The sequence below is a fragment of the Gekko japonicus genome, unplaced genomic scaffold (genome assembly GCF_001447785.1).
Source record: "Gekko japonicus isolate JY-2015 unplaced genomic scaffold, Gekko_japonicus_V1.1 scaffold682, whole genome shotgun sequence".
Classification (NCBI taxonomy): Eukaryota; Metazoa; Chordata; class Lepidosauria; order Squamata; family Gekkonidae; genus Gekko; species Gekko japonicus.
In genome coordinates, this window is record NW_015167074.1 from 669,306 (window position 1) to 689,144 (window position 19,839).

Consider the following 19,839-nt stretch of genomic DNA (forward strand, 5'->3'; position numbering starts at 1 on the left):
CCCCCCGCTGTCCTGATGATACAAACACCAATTCCACCAAAGAAATTAGCCCTCTGGGCACAGAAGGGTCACTCAGCTGAGTCAAAGAAGAATCTAAGTAGGGGGGCTATTACACAAGGACACTCGAGTTGCAACTGACTTATGGCAACCCCAGCAAGGAACTGTCAAGGCAAGTGATAAGCAGAGATTGTTTGCGACTGCGAGTGCTTTTCTTTGCAGAGTCTTCCTTGGTGGAAGCCAGATGTGCAAAGCAGGCAAAGTTACAAAAGCAAAAGTGAGTGTTAAGAGCATGGGTGCCAGGGGAACAGGAGGTCTGGGGTACAGATCCAGTTAACGGGTCCGAGCCATGGTGGGCGCACAGGGGGGGGGGCAGAAGGGATCCTCGTCTAGGTTGCAAAATAAGCTGGGGCCGGCTCTGCCCCTGGTTTAGGTCAAAGTAGGACCATGGTTTCAAATACCAGGAATGTGACTGGGTACCTCCATTGGATGCTTCATGGCCAGATGGACAGTGCTCTGTGGATGTGATTTTGGATGTGCAGTTGTGCCTGATATGTGGGCAAGGTCTCTGTGCACACACCCTTCCCTTGCTGGACCAGTGTGTGTCTGTGTGTGCAGAATTCAAGAACATAGTGAGCCTTGCCCTGAGCTGATTGTGCTCTGTACTAATTCAAGCTACAGCCTCAGTTCGGGCTCCATAAGCGGATGGTTCCATGTCATTAAACCTATATTACAGAACTGTTGGGAGAAACACTGTATTTTTGATATTAGCTCACATTATTGCTGTCTCCCCTGCCACTTCATTGAAATGTACAGTCTCTCATATTATTTTAGAACCCATATGGAGTTCATTCTTCCTTACTGTTGTCTGGCAAAAAAAAATGGGGGGGGAGCTGTAAACAGAATGTGCAAGGGAATTGCTATTGTTTGGCATTCTGCTTCAATAGAACCTTTTAGTGTTACAGTTGTAAAGACCTGAAAAACACCATTAGGTAAGAAAACCCATTAGGTAATCTGGCATTGAGGGTGAGATAAATTACAATGAAGCTAGAATTCTAGAACAAAAGTGATGACCAGATGTATCTGGGAACAGCTACATACAAAATGGAGTTAGGCTTGCCTGAACCAACGTAATAGCTCCAGTTTAAAGCAAAAATACAAAGGGAATTAAGGATTATTGTTTATTGTGAATGATGCCCCCCCTCCTCATGAGTTAATTCCTGTGAGATCTCACAGACCTTAGATAGTTCCCGGAAGAATGAATGACGCATACGGAATGATTAGCATCTTAATTGCTGTATATTGACACAATCTACCTATTGGGTTGTTAAATAAGAGTTTTGGGGTTCATTAAGACACGAATAACTTGGAAATACACTGGGTCTTATTCCACTGTTCAAATGGGGTCTAAAGGAGCACAGTGGCCTTGTAGAGAAACCTTCAAATAAAATGGGGAGGGGTAGTCTCTATTGATACACTTCAGAGCAATTTATGTGTCAGGGCCATAGAAGTAAGGACCGTATGGCAAGGACCATAGCAGTATATAGGGAGTATAAATTGGCACACTTTTACATTGCTTCTTTCTTTTGTACCCTTTTAGGGTCTGTGACGCCCAAAGCATAGGAGAGCTTAAAAAATTATTTTATCCTGCACTGCATAAATACAGTGACCGATTTTGCTTTGTTTCCTCTCTTTTGAAGGGATAACCACAGTTTTGACCATGACGACTCTAAGCATCAGCGCAAGGCATTCCTTACCCAAAGTTTCCTACGCCACTGCCATGGACTGGTTCATCGCGGTGTGTTTTGCATTCGTGTTCTCTGCCCTGATTGAGTTTGCGGCTGTCAACTATTTCACTAACATTCAAACGGAAAAAGCCAAAAGGAAGGCTATGAAATCCATCCCCGAATTTCCAGCAACGTTCATGCAGAGGGAAAATTGTGCGGAGGAGGCACTCACGGTATTTGGATTTAATACGTACACGTTAAATCTCGCTAGTACAATGGTCATCAAATGTCTATGGGAGTAGGAGTACAGCTACATTGGCTGTAGCTGAATGGGGTGTGTGTGTGTGCCCGTTGCCATTTCCCTTCAAAGAGAGAGAGGTAAAGGGAGGGGAACAAGGCCATGGAAACCTTTGAAGGTAAGGGGGAGTGGGGTTGAGCACAGTCAGCAACCGGGTGGAAGAGCTTAAGGAGAGGTGTCATGTGATGAGGATGTGAGACAAATGACTCATTTTGGCAGCAGAATAGTTGATGGGGGAGGTGTCCAAGTACATTTGTGGAAGACCAGAGAGAAGAAGAAGAAGAAGAAGAGATTGGATTTCTACCCCCCCCTTCACTACCTGGAGGAGTCTCAGAGCGGCTTACAAACTCCTTTCCCTTCCCCTCCCCACAACAGACACCCTGTGAGGTGGGTGGGGCTGAGAGAGCTCTGACACAAACTGCTCTTTTTCAAGGACAGCTGTGCCAGAGCTTGTGACTGACCCAAGGTCACATCAACAGGTGCAAGTGGAGGAGTGGGGAATCAAACCCGATTCTCCCAGATTAGAGTCCGCGCACTTAACCACCACACCAAACTGGAGGGGGTTACAATGAGAGAGGCACAAAGCATGAACCAGAGCTTTTGCTGAATCAGTACAGGGAAAGGGGCAGTATTTTTCCAGCATTGTAAATGGGAGACGTTGTGGTAGACTGCGCGTATGAAAGCAAAAGAAGAGTCAATGATAAATCCAAGACTTTGTGGTGACAACATGGGTGGCTGGTGACATTGGTCCTTTCCGCACTTGGATCTCATCCCTCATCACTTTATCAGAGTTCAACACGCGACACAATACCTTGCATTTATCCCTGGTTATAACAGCATCCGTTTATCTCAGGACAAGTGTGGGGTGAAACTGGGGTGACCTCAATGTAATGTGGGAACAAAAAATACCCTGAGATAATTACAGGGGTGAACTTGAGTGTAGTGTAGAATATAAGTTCGGGGGCAAGGTTGAACCAGGATTTAAGGTCTAGTGCAGAATCACCCATTGTCAATGAATGTGGAGAGTGTACGAGGAGAGGGAGGCTTGGGGGAGATGACCAGTCTTGGATGTACTGAGATTAAGCCAGCAATAAGACATCCTAATGGGAACATAACAGGCAATTAGAAATGTGTGATTGGATTCAGGGAAGCTGTCCAAGGGAGAAATAGAGCTCAGAATCACCAGCAGGTGGTGGTACTTAAAGCCACAGGATTTGACAATGTCACTCAGAGATAGTGTGGAGAGAGGAAATGGAAGAGGGCCAAGAACAGGTCCTTGGGGGAAGTCCAACAGAGAAAGGGGAAAGTTGGAAATGATGAATGAGAAGTCAGGTAGGACGCAGACCTTCTGAGGACAGAGTAATGAAAACCTAAGATGTGAAAGGATTCAAGCAAGAATGAGGGATCACTTATATTGAAGGCAGCAGAAGATGAGGACAGTATAGAGACTTTGGGTCCGGCAGTGACGTTGGTACAGGCCGTTTCAGTGAAATGTAGATAGTGGAAGTTCCATTGTAGAGGGTCAAAAGACAAACTGGAGATGAGACTGTTCACAGTGTGACTAAGTGGTTTGGAGCCAAAGATAGAAGCAACTCACTTGGTAGTTGAAGAAGGAGATGGACCAATGGATGGCTCTTGGGGAATGGGAGAAACAGTGGCATGTTTAAACACAGCAAGGAAGTAGCCAAAGGAGAGGACTTGGTTGATGATATAGTGGAGGGAATCACTGTGGAGGAGATGTTGGGAGAGACCATGTGAAGGGATTGGACAAGGTTGACAGGGTAGTCACCTTGGCAAATGAGACAGGAGAAAGAATAAAGGACTGATTTGATAAAGGGGTAGGGAGTGATGAAAAAGAGGAGGGAGGGAGGGAGGGAGAGTTCAGAGTAGGTCAGTTCAGTTTTTTAGATCAATTTGGTTATTGAGATTGCTTATTCACAAAAGATCTCATTGAAGCAAATGGAAACAGTCCAGAATCAGCAGATGTACAGAGCTTCCCTTTTTATTTTAATGTAGTTCAATTTGTCTATAGAAAACCGCCCTTCTTTAAATTGTGATTGGAGAAGACCTCCAAATGAGAGACTTTTCTGTATGATGGCACCTCAGCTCGCTGAGGCTGACCCAGAAATAAAACTACATCATCAAAGTGGAATCACACAGTCAAAACTTGCCATCGGTTTAGGCATATTATACTGCTGGAAAAGAACGAATAGATTTTATCTAGCAGTTTTAGAAAAACTCGGTAAGCCATGTTCACTCACAAGGAAGATGGCCCTGAATGTAACAACCCCCCCTATAAAAGAATCCTCTACAAAAAATGTTTTTTTTTTATTACTGTAAATAACTGTAACTTGTATGCAACTTTAAGATCACCCCTTTCCTTTTGAGTAAATACAGCCTAAAAGGGGCTGCTCTGCAGCTCAGAAGTGGAAATTAATTTGACTTTGGGCATATTTGTTAGCACTTGAAAAATGCAGCCCACTAGCACAGACTGCAGTCAAAGGCAGGGCAAACTTTAGGATTTGGGTGGAAGACCATCTGGCCAATGCTGTGTGTGAATAAGCTGTGATCAGACTATATCATGTCCACATAGAATTCAGGCTGCCGTGTGACATTTGCTGAAACCAGAGGCTAATCGGAGTAGAAACAGAACTGCAGCCCTTGTCCACTTGGTTTTGTTGGGCAAGAGACTTGGAGGAGCTCTGTCACTTTCCAGCTGATCAGAAAATAGCCAAGTTTGCTCCCGCTCTTCTAGCAGCAGCTGGATGTGTGGAAATCAGCAGCTAAAGCTTTTCAGAGAACAGAGAAGAGGTTTTCCACCAGCTAATATCTGTACAGTGAACAGTAGCTAGAGCCATCCACTGATAATTTGACAGGTGTATGCCTGCCAAAAATAAGATAATTGAATTGTATGGTGCAATTTGAGCTTTTGCCGCAGGTGCTCTAAACAAAGGCTTGGATCCAACCAGCTTTTCCGTTCATGAAATCAAGTGGAGGGGTCTGCTTTGACCACCGCAAACAGGTACTCTGGGGATCACGGGGCCTGCGTGGACAAAAGCCACATGGGATTGGGGCTGTAGTAAGGAAGAGAATTTGGCAAGCTATCAGGCAGCTAGATCCAACCCAGATTTATTTTCATTTATCAGCTCAGCATTTGGAATGGACTGTACGGTGACAGGCAGTGTTCCCTCTAAGCTGAGTTAGTGTGAGCTAGCTCAGTTTTTTAGCCTCCAGCTCACACATTTTTGTCTTAGCTTAGAAAGGGTGGCTCCAGAGCAAACTAATTTATGCAATAGCCAAATGGCTCGCTCACAACTTTAATGCCAGTAGCTCATAAAGTAGAATTTTTGCTCACAAGACTCCACACCTTAGAGGGAGCATTGGTGACAGGTGGTTTAGTATTGCGGATTCTGGTATCTAAGGCTGTAATGGGAAGCCCCCCAAATGTCACAATGTTAGCACTGGTCCCGGTCACACGGGCCGTAAAATGTGGGGGGGAAGTGTGGCAGCTTGGCCTGGAGCAAAATAACGCACAGCCGCCCGATCACAGGTCCCGTCGAGGTCCCATGGGTGGGGCGAGGTGGCGATCACACGACGATCCTGCAGCGTGGCAAAGAAGTGGCATGGCACAATCTCACCAACGGCATGCGCGATTCTGCGGAGCAACAGAACTTTTGCTTTCCTCTTCGTGCGCATGCGTTGGGTGCTTGTGCGCATCCTGTGGAGACTTGAGGAAAAAAAACCTGTTTGCGACGGGACATGGGCGGGCGCCGGATGCCATAGACTATCACCAGAAACGCGATCAGACGCCAGCCCTTGCCCCGCGGTTTCTGGAAACTAGTACCTCAGAGGTACTAGTTTTTAACTTTGCATCTTCAGCGGGAAGCCTCGGGTTCGCCATGGGAGCTCTACGCTTCCCAGATGTTGCGGTGTGATCGCGCCCGGAAAATCCACCTATCTTCCGTCTCAGTAGCGTGGCTAATGCTCCGTGTGACCGCAGCCACTGTGATCTTTTCTTCTGATTTGGGCTAGGGGGAGGTCTTAAGATGATGTTTCTCCAAAGTGCTGCTAAAGTTGTTATAATACAATAACCCTTTGGGGAAAATGCCATACTGTACATCACCCAGCGCCCGGCACAAGTCAGGATAGGGTGATCAGTAAGTCCAATTAATAATAATAATAATAATAATAATAATGATGATGATGATGATGATGATGATGATTAATTCTTAGGCTTCTACCTCAGCCCATATGCAATGTATTCCCCCTCCCACCCACTAGGCTAGAAGATTGATGGCATTTTGACTTTATGTGTCTGGTAAGCAAGTGGTTGGGCGAGACATTTACAAATCTATATGCTGGATTTTGCGCAGCTCTCTTACTGGAAAGGGCAAGCTCCGGCAACCTTCTTGTCTAGCCTAGAAGAAGAGGAATCTGTTGATTTTAGTAGAGCTCTACACACACATTAACCTCTGCTCCAGTTTGAGCTTGAGAACAGCTATGGCAAAGTAATTCCTGGAGTGTGCAGGTTCTGAAGAAAGAGGACCGTTTCTTATCAGTGTGAGAGAGCACACTGTTTAACGAAAGCCACCGCCTTTATTACAAGGAATCACCACATTTGGGAATAGGGTTGCCAGGTCTACCCTGGCCACCAGCGGGGGATGGGGGGTTAGGGTTGCCAGATCCAGGTTGGGAAGCTCCTGGAGATTTGGGAATTGAGCCTGGGGAGGACAGGTAGCTCTGGGGAGTACAATGCCATAGAATCCACCCTCAAAGTATCAATTTTCGCCAGGGAAATTGATCTCTGTAGTCTGGAGAAGAGCTGTAATCCCAGGGGACCCCCAGGTCCCACCTGGAGGCTGGCATCCCTATTTGGGAACATGGAATGCACCCTGTTATAAAAAGGAATCTTGTGATGCTTTCCCTGTTATAATAACTCTGGAACAAAAAGAAGAGGAGACTGGATTTATACCCCGCCCTTCACTCGGAGTCTCAGAGCGGCTTACAAACTCCTTTCCCTCCCCCTCCCCACAACAGACACCCTGTGAGCAATATTCCCTCTAAGCTGTGGAGTCTTGTGAGCAAAGATTCTATTTTGTGAGCTACTGGCATTACAGATGTGAGCGAGCAATTTGGCTACTGCATAAATTAGTTTGCTCTGGAGCCCTCCTTCCTGAGCGAAGACAAAAATGTGTGAGCCGGAGGCTAAAAAACGGTGAGCTAGCTCACACTTACTCAGCTTAGAGGGAACACTGCCTGTGAGGTAGGTGGGGCCGAGAGGGCTCTGACAGAAACTGCTCTTTTTCAAGAATAGCTCTGACAGAACTATGGCTTGCCCAAGGTCATCCAGCAGCTGCGTGTGGAGGAGTGGGGAATCAAACCTGGTTCTCCCAGATTAGAGTCCACGGACATAACCACTGCACCAAAAAACCCCAAAAACCGTCTTCAAAAGTAAACAGTGGTTTCAGAGGGGAGCTGTATTGGTCTGCAATAGAGCAGCTAGATTTGAGTCCAATAGCACCTGAGAGACCAACAGGATTTTCGCGGTATAAGCTTTTGAAACGAAATCTGACAAAGGGAGTTTTGAGTCTCCAAAGTTTATGCCCCCAAATCTTGTTGATCTCTAAGGTACTGCTGGACTTGAATCTAAACGTAAACAAGCTCAAGTTCATCAGTATTTTGGATGATACAGGTTTAGAAGATGTGCTAGTATTGTTTTGAACTGGGAAAAGTTATAATTAAATTTGGCTTGACTAATGGATTAAGCGTGTAAAGTTACTTTGAGAATAAGTTTTAGTTAGCTAGTTGCTGTGATTATTCAACTGCGCCTGGCAGCCCTAACAACTTCTTTGCTGGTGTTTGCCTAAAAAAACCCCAAAGCAACGAGTATACATTTTTTAAATTGTAGTATTCTCTAGGAATGGTTCCAGACAACTATAATCCTAACTTGGTATGAGATTCATGTAACTACTTGGTTGTGTGTAATATTTGCTAAACAGTGAGGTACAGTTTTCCTCACCCATTGACAGGATGATACGAACAGTACTGTTGGTCCATCAGTTGGTAACCTTCACTTTGTGGTCAGTAGCCACTTAATTACAGGGGGCCATGTGAATTCACACATTATCCATAGTTGGACCCTGGCTTGCAGAACAAGTTCTGGAGCTGCCTTCGAGCACCTCCTTCGCAGTTACAAGCAATCCTGCCCTCTGAAGTTCAGCATTTTACTGTATAGATACACTCTGTCACAAAATGATGAGGAATATCTTTCGTGGTCACCTTTCTTTCTACATGGTGCCTGTATACATCACAAAATGACCTGAGGAATAGGCTCACCAGCTCTGGGTGGAGACATACCTGGAGATTTGGGGGGCACAGCCTGGAGGGGGTGGGGTTTGGGGAGGGGAGGGGAGGGACCTCATCATCTTCTAAGCAGCTATTTTCTCCAGGGGAACTGATCTCAGTTGTCTGGAGAGCAATTGTAATAGGAGGGGATCTCCTGGCCCCACCTGGAGGTTTATTATAACAAACAAGACCACGGTGTAATGTAACCAGCAAAACAATAAATCACCGTGTATGAGTATACACTATAAGCAAATATTTATATATAATGCTTTTGAAATTAAATTGTCAGCAAAATTACAACTATAACAAATTAAATGCAATCTTAGGCTTGACAGTACATATGAGACACTACAGTATAATTTTAGACAAACAACGGATATCTAGTATAAGTCCGTTTACGAATCCTTCTTCAGGTTTGTCGTCTGTTGAACTTATTTTCAGACTACATACACTGATTCCATCAGGATTAAATCAGGAACTTGATTTGAGTTCCTTTCTGTAAATGGTCAGGGTACCTTTAAGATAAAAATGCCATCTTAAAACATCACACCTGTTGGATCCTACAAATTTTCCATTGAGACATTGTGCCACACTGAGGGTAGCTGAGCCAAATATCACATTGTAGACTCTGTCACATGAGAGCATGATAGGAGCTCCCCAGTCACCAGGTTGGTAAATTTTGAAATAATTATTTTTCTTGAAATTATTCCTGTATATGTGTCACTGATGGACTGTAGAATATTCATTGTGCTTGTCTGCTTTCCTTTAGATTAAGCGTGAAAACGTACAAAAAACTGTATATGAAATTTACATTGTGAAATAATGGTGAGTTTATAAATTGTAAATCCTCCCTGTATATTTGAGTAAATTTTATGTTTTTTGTTAGTATTAAGCATGTTACACTTCATTGCAGCTTGCAGCACTTTATTTGTTTGAAGATAAGAAATACAGACGACAAACCTGAAGAAGGATTCGTAAACGGACTTATACTAGATATCCGTTGTTTGTCTAAAATTATACTGTAGTGTCTCATATGTACTGTCAAGCCTAAGATTGCATTTAATTTGTTATAGTTGTAATTTTGCTAACAATTTAATTTCAAAAGCATTATATATAAATATTTGCTTATAGTGTATACTCATACACGGTGATTTATTGTTTTGCTGGCTGCCCACCTGGAGGTTGGCAACATTACTCAGAAGCCACATCTAGGTTTGGACCATCCGGAGCCTCTTGAGTGAGCTCTGAAGGGCATGATGGGACCTGGAAATTATTAAAAATATTTCTAGTTGCTTCTGAGATAACTTTTAAGTTTGTAATTAACCCACCCCCATTTTCTACACAAATATGTACATTTCCCCTAACACGTCAACCCTGTCAACTATTATAAATTGGCCAGCCAATGTCATAACTTTTGCCAATAGGTCCCAAAACTGTAGTGTTCACATTTGCTTTGTAAGGTGATTTAAACGTGGTAACTTTATTGCATTCAGTATATGCAAGTTCTCCTATGTTGCCTTTATAAACTCCTTGTTTATGGTCACTTGCATACTTGCAGTTTTCTGGGTTTCTTTTTAAAAAAAATTCTAATTGTTTGGCAGCAATGAGTGAGTAACTGGTGCCCAGCAGCTAGAAAATCATGCAAAATTCATAGACCTGCTTCTCCCATCCAGCGACATGTGATTCATTCCCTGAAATCAGAATGGATAATGTAGACGTGTAGAAGCGTTTGCTTGGCCTGTGAGCACTCTTGGATTCAAAACTATTTTCTTTTGTGTGGTGAACCTGTAAGCAAAGACTGGCTTTATCTCCTTTTGAGGATAATTTTTAAAAATCTAGCTTGGGAGCAAAACGCCTGAGAGGATCAGCTGTAACACATGATGGAACTGAAGGCCTCTTTGCTTATGACGGTGTTTCAAGTTAGGCCTGTTTACGTTGCCTTTCAGCATAGAATTTCTAAAGGGAAACACACACCGCTGGTCGCTGCAGTAAAATCTCTGGGTGGTTTCCTCAGTCTCTGTTTGAGACAGGGCAGCCTGGTGGCCTGTGGGAAGCTGGAAGGGTTGCCAACAGGCCTGGAGTTAAACATAGATGTTTATAGGGTTGCCAGCTCTGGGCTGGGAAATACCTGGAGATTTGGGGGGTGGAGCCTGGGGAGGGTGGGACCTCAGCATGGTATAATGCCATAGAGTCCACCCTCCAAAGCAGCGATTTTCTCCAGTTGGTTATCTGGAGATCCGTTGTAAAAGTGGGAGATCTCCAGGCCCCACTTGGAGGTTGGTGGCAACCCTAGATGCTTAGTATGTTGAAATGGGCAGCTGACGTTTTTCATGGCATGGAGGTAAATACCAGTCACTTGGTATATAACATACAGTTAAGCCTCTGTTAGGGTTTCCAGGTCCCCCCGGGGGGGCAGGGGTTTGCCTGCTTGATGGGCCCCTTACCCACCAGCCTGGATTGGGCCATTGGGGGGGAACCCCACTCCCAATGGCCTGGGATTGTGCTCGGATTGTGGTGACGTGCCCGGCGTGATGGGTGACGTCATCGCGTTGGGCACATTGCAGGGGGGATGTTAAGTCGCTCGCTTAACAAAGTAGCCAGAGAGTGATTCAGCAAAGATTCAGCTTTATTCCACAACTCGAACACAAATCCAACAAACATCTGATAGCCAGAACAGCTTTTACATTGCAGCTGTCCTGCTTTTAAACTCTCCCGGCTAACGTAGCCACGCCTACTGTACAATTACCAACCGATAAGGTTGTATGCATAAGGACCAATCACGGACGTTCCCGCTCAGGGAGCTTGCTGACAAGTGATTGGTTGGTTCTTCCTGGGCTAGCAACGTGATTGGATGTATTTGGATCCTAGCACAGGACGAAGCTTTACATGTCATTTCAATTAGATGTTTTCATCACACATTATACATTCAATGGCAGCTTACTGAATACATTACAGGGGACACTCTATCATTGAATGGAAAACTCTACGGTTTTCCCTCGAATGATAGTGGTCCCTCCCCCAATGCGTCTGACGTGATGACATCACTTCTGGGTGACGTCATTGCGGTACACGTGCTTTGCCAAAGAGGTCCCAGAGAGGGCCAGGACTCCCCCGCTCCAGTTCAAGGTAGGACCTGGCAACCCTAGCCTCTATTAACGGTAGGCTTGCCAAATGTGCCCGGGGGGCGAGCTCGGCCACGCCCCCAACGTTGGCAGCGTCTGACGTCACTTCCGGTGACGTCGCGGCAGCGCGCGCGCACACACGGACTGCTCCCGGACGGAACGGAGCCTCCCCCGCCGGTGAGTGAAAACTATTTGGCAACCCTAATTAACGGGATGGGGTGATTTTTCTTCAGGACAGTTGGCAACCTTAGATTTTGACAGATACACATCTCGCTTTATGGCACAGAGTTTGAACTTTAGGGAGGTTGTTTGGCCCTTTTAGCTAGCTTAATTCCCCCTCTATCTTTTGTCCCTCTTATCTGTGTCAAAACAGCTCACCTAGGAGAAAGTTATATCAGTGGGTTTTCAGACTTTGTTCCAGGGTCTCTGAGTAGGGCCCAACTATGGGTAAGAGGAACGGATATGTTCCCTGGAGCTGAGGGAGTGGTTGTGTCCTAGGCTCCTGTTACTGTGATATGGTGCAGTTATTTCATGAGACTATATATATATGGGATGGGATATGTGTCTTGTCTTCAGGGAGGGAAAGGATCAGTACTGGAGATAGTAGTGGTCATAAGAACTGTGTTTATTGGAACACAACAGCCAACTAACAGAACAGGCCACAATTAGGCCTCAGGGTTAACTCCTCCAGTTATAGTCACAAGACCTGAGCCTCTCCTTTCTAGAGAGCCTCTGGAAGTTGTTCTTAAAGTAATAGTACCAATATACCACAATGTGTACGGGAAAGGTCCATGTTGCAAGTTTGTGTTTGGCCTGGAGGAACTGTCCTTGTGGCCTATCCCTGAGGTTCTTCAGTGGGTAACCTATATTGAAAGTCAGGCCATGGAGGCTGGTACCAGGTATTCCTCAGTGCAAAGTTCAGCAGTAGTGGACAAGGTTTGTGAAAGGTAGTTTCTCAGTACTATCAGTCTTTCCCCTACAATGTTCACAGTGTCAGGTGGTTTATTCACAACTCCAGTGAAAAGTATCTTAGGTAATAAGACCAGGCTTGCCAAGTCCCCCCGGGGGGCGGGGAAAACCCCACCCCAGAGGCCCGTTCCCCTCCGCCGGTGGATCAGGCCCCGGGGGGAACCCCACCCCGGCGTGCGCGTCACCAGGAAGTGATGTTATGATGCCGGGCACGCTGGGGGCATGGCCACGACCATCCGAGGGAAAACCATAGAGTTTTCCCTCGGATGGTCGTGGCCCCTGGTGACGTGCACGCTCCAGCCGCAGACCGGGAGACCGGGAGTCCCCTGGTAAGGAGATTTTTCAACTTGGCAACCCTAAATAAGACTGAGAAAAAAAAATACCTCTGTCCGGGACCTTGCAGGGCTGCTTCCATTCACAATGAATAATACTGCTTAGGTGAAGCGATAACTTGACTTGATATAGGTAGCTTCTTATGCTACGCTAATGTTTACTGACAAGTCTTATGGATTCTTTTTTTGCAGTGCAGTCTTATTCAGAGATATGCCCTTCTTAAGCCCATTGACTTCAGTGGCTTAGGGTGTCACTGTTAGTTGCTGTTTGGGAAATGTGAGAAGTGTGTCCTGTTGACAGTGGTATATGATGGAAATAAAGATAATGTTTGGACATTTACTGAAGGTGCTCAATTAGCTGTCTCTGTTTTCCTAAGTAAATATAAGAAATTTCTGATATTTTCCTCTTAAAAATCTTAAGAATTGCTGGCAACACCTAGTAAATTCCTGCGACATGAACATATAAAGCAAGAGGGGGACCCGTAGTAATTCACAGGAGGTAGTGTTTTCGTCAACATACACTGGAGGTTTTTAAGTATCAGCTGGATACCTACTTGTCAGGGATATTCTTGCTGTAGATCCTACATTGGCAGGGGGTTAAGAACATAAGAACATAAGAGACGCCAATGTTGGATCAGGCCAAAGGCCCATCTAGTCCAACACTCTGTATCACACAGTGGCCAAAAATACCAGGTGCCATCAAGAGGTCCACCAGTGGGGCCAGGACATTAGAAGCCCTCTCACTGTTGGCCCCCCCAAGCACTGGGTTGGACTAGATGACCCAGGTGGTCCCTTCCATCTCTGAGATGAAATAAACAAATACCTCTCTTCTGTTTTGCACAGTTTCACACACACCCCTCCCTCTTCTATTCACTCACTCGCACACAAACCATCCCCACTCTCAGTATTTCATCTTCCCAGCAACAGGGAAAGGAGAGAAGCATTGGGAAGTTCCGGCCAATCTTTCCAGCTCTTAAGACAGACCTTTGCAATTTGTAGCCCATCAAGTTGAATGAGTCGGCGTGTACTAGGCATGCATAGTAGCTCTCTGGGGGCCTCAATAAGCCTTCTTGTTATTTCCCGGCTGTGAGGGACTGCAAAGAAGTCAAGCACCACGCAGGCCATAATACGTGGTGGGTTAGCAAATTGCACAGGCCGGCTGTCACAGAAGAAATGGTTTAAGCTCCACTTCCTGTCACAATCCAGAGAGGCTTATAAAAGTACACCGTGACCTAGTAATGCATCGCTAATGCAAGGGAGAAGAGAATATTGGAGCACAGTTATGACAGAAACAGAATCATACCTAGCAGAGCAGGGGAACTTTGGACTTGGGTAAATCATGAGCTCCCTTCCCGGATTTTGAACAGAGTTCAAAACCTAACCTCTCGTTACTGCTTGGAGATGCTAGCCTAAATGATCAAAGAAGAAAGTGAGCGGGTCTGAATTTATAGATTGGAAAACATCTCATTCAGTTTGAAGCACACGCTGAATGGTAGCAGAAGGTTTGCTCGAAGCTGACCTACTTTCTAAACTGTATCCCCCCCCCCCCCGGTCTATAGGAGATTACCTGAAAAGGAAACATTTGACTGTGACCCTGATTCACAATAATATTTCCTTATTTCAAAACAGAACTGGAAATTAAAAAAAAGAACGTATTGTAATGTGAAGAACAGAATCAAGATTCTCATTAAAGTCCCTCTAAACATCAAACCAGAAGTCAAAAGAGGCACGTCGTTCCCACCAAACCTGACTCCGTCACACCTGTCTCCCTGGGAACAGCTAGTAAGGGAAACGTGCATTGTGATGTTGTCACATTTACCAGTTCCTTATCTCTTTCCCATTTCGTTGTTTGTTATCTATAAGCAGTACAGAAATGTGTTGATGTCACATCACATTTTCCCCCCCTAGACAAAACTGGAGAGACGCTTGGGGGGAAATGTGGATCACTGGTGGCCATCCACCCTCCAGTCTTAGAGTCTCTGAGCCTTGGGCAGATTTTGTCCACTTGTTTCCAAGGCATGTCAAGCAACTATAATATATTGGGTACAGTCCAGTCAACATTGTTGTTGTTCAGTCGCACAGTTGAGTCCGACTCTTCGTGACCCCATGGACCAGCTCCCGCCAGGCCCTCCTGTCTTCCGCTGTCCTCTGAAGTTGGCTCAATTTCATGTTCACCATCTCATCCTTTGCCGTCCCCGTCTTCTTTGACCTTCAATCTTTCCCAGCATCAGGGTCTTCTCCAGTGAGTGCTCCCTTCTCATTTGGTGAACGTTAAGCAGTCAATGTTAAGCATGCTTAAAAGCCATTGATTGCAATGGAAAAGAGAGCTTAGCATGTGCTTTACGCTTAAAATTCTTATAAGGAATGGGGCCTACAACACAAGAGGTGCCCTGTTGGACGAAAGTAGTGATCTGTCTGGTCCAGCATCCTGGTTCACTTAGTGACCAAACAGTTGTCCTGGAGGGCCAACAAAATAGACATACAGGCCAAGGTGTCCCTTTGTGCTGCCTCCTAGCACAGATTTTTAGAGTTATACTGCTTCTAAACATGGAGGTTCTCTTCCTAGTAGCCACAAATGGACCTATCCTCCACAGATCTGTTTAACTCCCTTTTACAGTGATTGGCACTTATGGCCATCTCTGTGTCCGCTGGCAGTGAATACCACAACTTTGTCTACCCCTTACATAATAGTATAATCCTCTATCCCAGGTGTCCCCAACCTTTTTGAACCTGCTGGCACCTTTGGAATTCTGACACCGGATGGTGGGCGCAACCACAAAATGCTGCGACAGGCAAAGCCAGCTACGAAATCTCAGGGAATGAGGTCATGTATGACTCCAACAGTAACTCTTCAACATTTCAGGCAAAAGCTCCGCTTAACAGGATGCCTTTCAAGAGAAACGTATTAAGGCCCCGGTCACACGGGCCGGATATCGCGGGGTGAGGCGTGGCTAATTGCCCCGGAGGAAACTAATGCGCGGCCGCCCGAGCACACGTCCTGGTCGAGGTCTTGTGGTTTGGGGGAAATGCCGATCAGACGGGTATCCTGCAGCGCAGCACAGAAGCCACGCCGCGCGATCGCACTAGCAATCGCTCTTTGTGTGCATGTGCTGTTGGGCACTGTTGCGCAACCTGCAGAGATGAACAGACGCCCGCCCTTGGCCTGCGGTTTCAGGAAACTAGTACCTCGTAGGTACTAGTTTTAAACTCCGCACCTTCGTCGGGGAGCCACGGGTTCGCCACGGGAGCACTGCGCTTCCCAGATGTTGGGGTGAGATCGCGCCCGGAAAATCCGTGGGACTCCCGTGCCTCTCCCGCGGCAACTTTGCTGTGTGACCGGGGCCTAAGAATGTTTTTTTCCCACACATAGTGCTTATCTTCAGTCATATAGTGAAGATCCTTGTGCTGTGGTGGCAGCTGCTGCCAAAGCAACTTTTAAAAAAATCTACAGAGCCAATCAGATCTCCAGTGGCCAATCAGAAGCCCTGCTGGACAAAATCCCCAATTGGCCCTGCCCGCTTTCTTAAAAACACTTGGTGGCACCAGGAAAGGGAAACCCTTCTCTATCTTGTACTCCCTTAGAGATATTATTTTCTCTACTGAAAAGCCCCAGATGCTAGCCTTTCTCAGTAGAAAGGTGCTCCAGCCTGTTAATCATCTTGGTTGTTCTCTTCTGTGCTTTTCCCAGCTCCACAATATCCTTTTGGCAATATGGTGACCAGAACTGTAAGTAGAATTCCAAATGAGACTGTCGATCTGTACATGGCCATTACAATATCGACCATTTTATTGTCATTCCCTTTCCTAGGAGTTCCCGTCATAGAATTAGCCCTTTTCACTATTACGGAGTAAACATATTCACTGAACTGTCCACTACAACCCCAAGATCTCTTTCCAGGTGTGAAGAAGAAGAAGAAGAAGAAGAAGAGATTGGATTTATACCCCGCCCTTCGCTACCCAAAGGTGCCTCAGAGCGGCTTACAAACTCCTTTCCCTTCCCCTCCCCACAACAGACACCCTGTGAGGTAGGTGGGGCTGAGAGAGCTCTTGACAGAAACTGCTCTTTTTCAAGGACAGCTCTTATCAGAACTACGGCTTGCCCAAGGTCATCCAGCCAGGTGCAAGTGGAGGAGTGGGGAATCAAACCCGGTTCTCCCAGATTAGAGTCCGCGCACTTAACCACTACACCTAACTGGTGAGGTTCTACTTGACACTGCAGTGCCTGAGATTCTGGCTTGTTCGGTGGTTACTTTGGGTTGAATCCCACCAGGTTTCTTTCCCCATGGTGCAAGTGGGAACCTTTTAACCATGGAGGGGGGAAAAACCTAAACTGGAAATCAGGGGACCTGCCTGGACAAAAGCGCTTTCGCACACAGTAAATAATGCACTTTCAATCCACTTTCAGTGCACTTTGCAAATGGATTTTACTGTGTGAACTGGCAAAATCCGCTTGCAAATGGTCACTAGAGCAGATTGAAAGTGCACTATTTAGCATGTGTCAAAGCACCCAGAATGTGGGATGCAGTGAGAAGTGGAATCAGATGAGAGCAGGCAGAAAAGCTGCCCTTTTGCCCCGAGACAAAGCTTATATAAGTGGGTGTTGCCAACAACATTAGGTTAGGCAGTGGTAAGTAATACTCTGATTGTAACACAGTGGAATAATAGATGGCGAAGAGGAATGAGTTGTATGGTATAGTGTCATAGTAAAAGTGCAAGGGACTTGTTCTTCCTTAGTGAATTTAGTTTTAGAACTGATGTTGGCCTTTGCAGAAAACTGGACTGTATTTATACACTACGAGAAGCTAAATGAAACCTCCATGTGTGTTGACAGAACCCTAGAGGCCTTGACGAACATTGGAGGGAAACGATCGCCATGCCCCATTAAGGAGTATCCCAGGCCATCAGGCTAGCCTCTATTTGAAACAAAATTTTGGACTAGATGAAGCCTGGAATATTTCAGCAAAGTAATTCTTATGTCTAGAGACTAGAGATGTACCGGTCCGGCTCCAAATGATCTTCTTAAATTTAAGGCTTTAAATGGCTTGGGGCTGCGGAACTTGAATGACCACCTCCAATGCTACTGTCCAGCACTGCAGTTAGGTTCTTTCTCCTATACTTTGCTCTCTGTATCCCTGCCCATACAGATGAAATGTGGCAACCATAGACAGGGCATTTTTAGCAGTGGTACCTTGCCTGTTGAGGGAAAGGCCCTCTACTGTCCTTTTTGGGTTGGCAACCTCCAGGTGGTAGCTGTAGTTCTCCTGGGAGGAAGAGAGGAGAACTCTGAGCTCCTTGGAGAACAAGCGGGATAAGAATAAAATAAATAAATAATACTTGATTCCTTAAAGGTAAAGGTTCCCTTGCTCGAAAGCCAGTCGAATCCGACTCTAGGGTTGCGGTGCTCATCTCCGTTTCAAAGCCGAAGAGCCAGCGCTGTCCGAAGACGTTTCCATGGTCATGTGGCCAGCATGACTAAACACCGAGGCGTACGGAACGCTGTTACCTTCCCACCAAAGTGGTACCTATTTATCTACTTGCAATTTCTTGCTTTCGAACTGCTAGGTTGGCAGGAGCTGGAACTAGAGATGGGAGCTCACTCCATCATGCGGCACCCGGGTCTCAAACTGCTGAACTACTGACCTTCCACAGCCTGCAGTTCAGTGTCTTAACCACTTGAGCCACCGCAGCTCCATAATCCCCTGTAAAAACCATACTGCCTGTTGCAAACTAGCTCATAAGGGGCTGGGTGTGAGGATAGTTTTCTCCGTGACATTCTGGCTTTCCACTTGCAAGGTGTTTTATTTTTTAACACATGGGCTCTTTCAGATATGCAGCTACCTACCTGAGCTATATACATTTTTCTGCACATCTGGGCTGCATATAAAAACTTCCTAATAATGCTTGCTATATCTGTCTATATCTATCAGTATATAAATAAAGCATACCGTATGTCTTTTGCCTGTTCCCTTTGTTGCATAATTATATGACTCACATTTGTCATTTCAGCGATGCTGATTAATATGCCAGCAAAACGTTTGCTGCAAATCTCAACTTTTTTGCTAGGATGCACAGTTCCGGTTCATGCTAAATATGCAATCCGACTTCACTGGGGTGCAAAATTGGCTTGCTTGTCATAAGCTGGTAATACATGCAAAACAATCTAATACTTTCTTTTCTGGCGCAAGTGGGGGATTATGGAAGCTCAGAGGATTTTTCCCCCCTCTCTCTCTCTCCAAAATTTGCACTGCAGATGAACAGCTGTTTCTATCGGGAAAACCTTGTTAAAAATTGAATAGCTGGGATTGACTCACACTTTAGCAAGTGGCACTTTTGTGTGGTGGCAAACAATAGCACCAGAGAATTTAGACGGGGGTAGGCTAGAAGCAGTGAATGATCCATGAGTTGTTTTTTGTGACAGCTCAGTAACGCCCCCCCCCCCCCCCCCCCCCCACCAAAAAAATATTTTTATACACAAACCACATAATCTTACTAAATAGAACTGCCATAACGTTTAACAATAGATTAGACAGATTTGCAGCAAATTATGCCAACGGCAAACTCCCTTGCATTGCACACGGTCAATTTCATGTGCTTCCAGTTGGAAAGAGATGGCCGTGGCATTAATTACAATATTTATACATGCCTGCAAGGTCGATTGCCTGGTTGTCCCACCTTTGTGCTCCCAAAAGACTCATAACGTTTCTGCAACTGTGCTTATGAAGAGAGCGACAAATTGAGAAGTCAAAACCTTGTCGTTTCTGGGCATCAAAAAATCCGACTCTTTCAATGATGCCGTATTCAGAACATTGCAGCTGTCATTTGGAATATGGGAGGACTAAATTCATTTTGGAAAGGATTTCAGAAGTCAGCCATGCTTCACAATACCACTTGCTCTCTACCTGAAATACAGGGCAGATGGGCAAAATGTCAGTGGACTGCCATAGCAGATAACATCTCCCTGAAAAATTAGGCTGTCTTTGCTAGAATATTTGGGATTCCATTTCACTCGATGGGCATTTTCATTTCTACACATTGCATATCAGTTTCAG

The 19,839-nt window shown here is 45.5% G+C and overlaps 1 protein-coding gene across 1 annotated transcript in view; it reads left to right on the forward strand.

The window, feature by feature from the left end:
• The window catches only part of GABRA4 (gamma-aminobutyric acid (GABA) A receptor, alpha 4), a 90,460-nt gene that overhangs the window by 55,109 nt on the left and 15,512 nt on the right, over positions 1–19,839 (forward strand). The window contains exon 8 of the mRNA XM_015412763.1: positions 1,698–1,957. Coding sequence (XP_015268249.1) covers positions 1,698–1,957 — 260 coding nt within the window. The remainder of the gene's footprint in view (positions 1–1,697; positions 1,958–19,839) is intronic.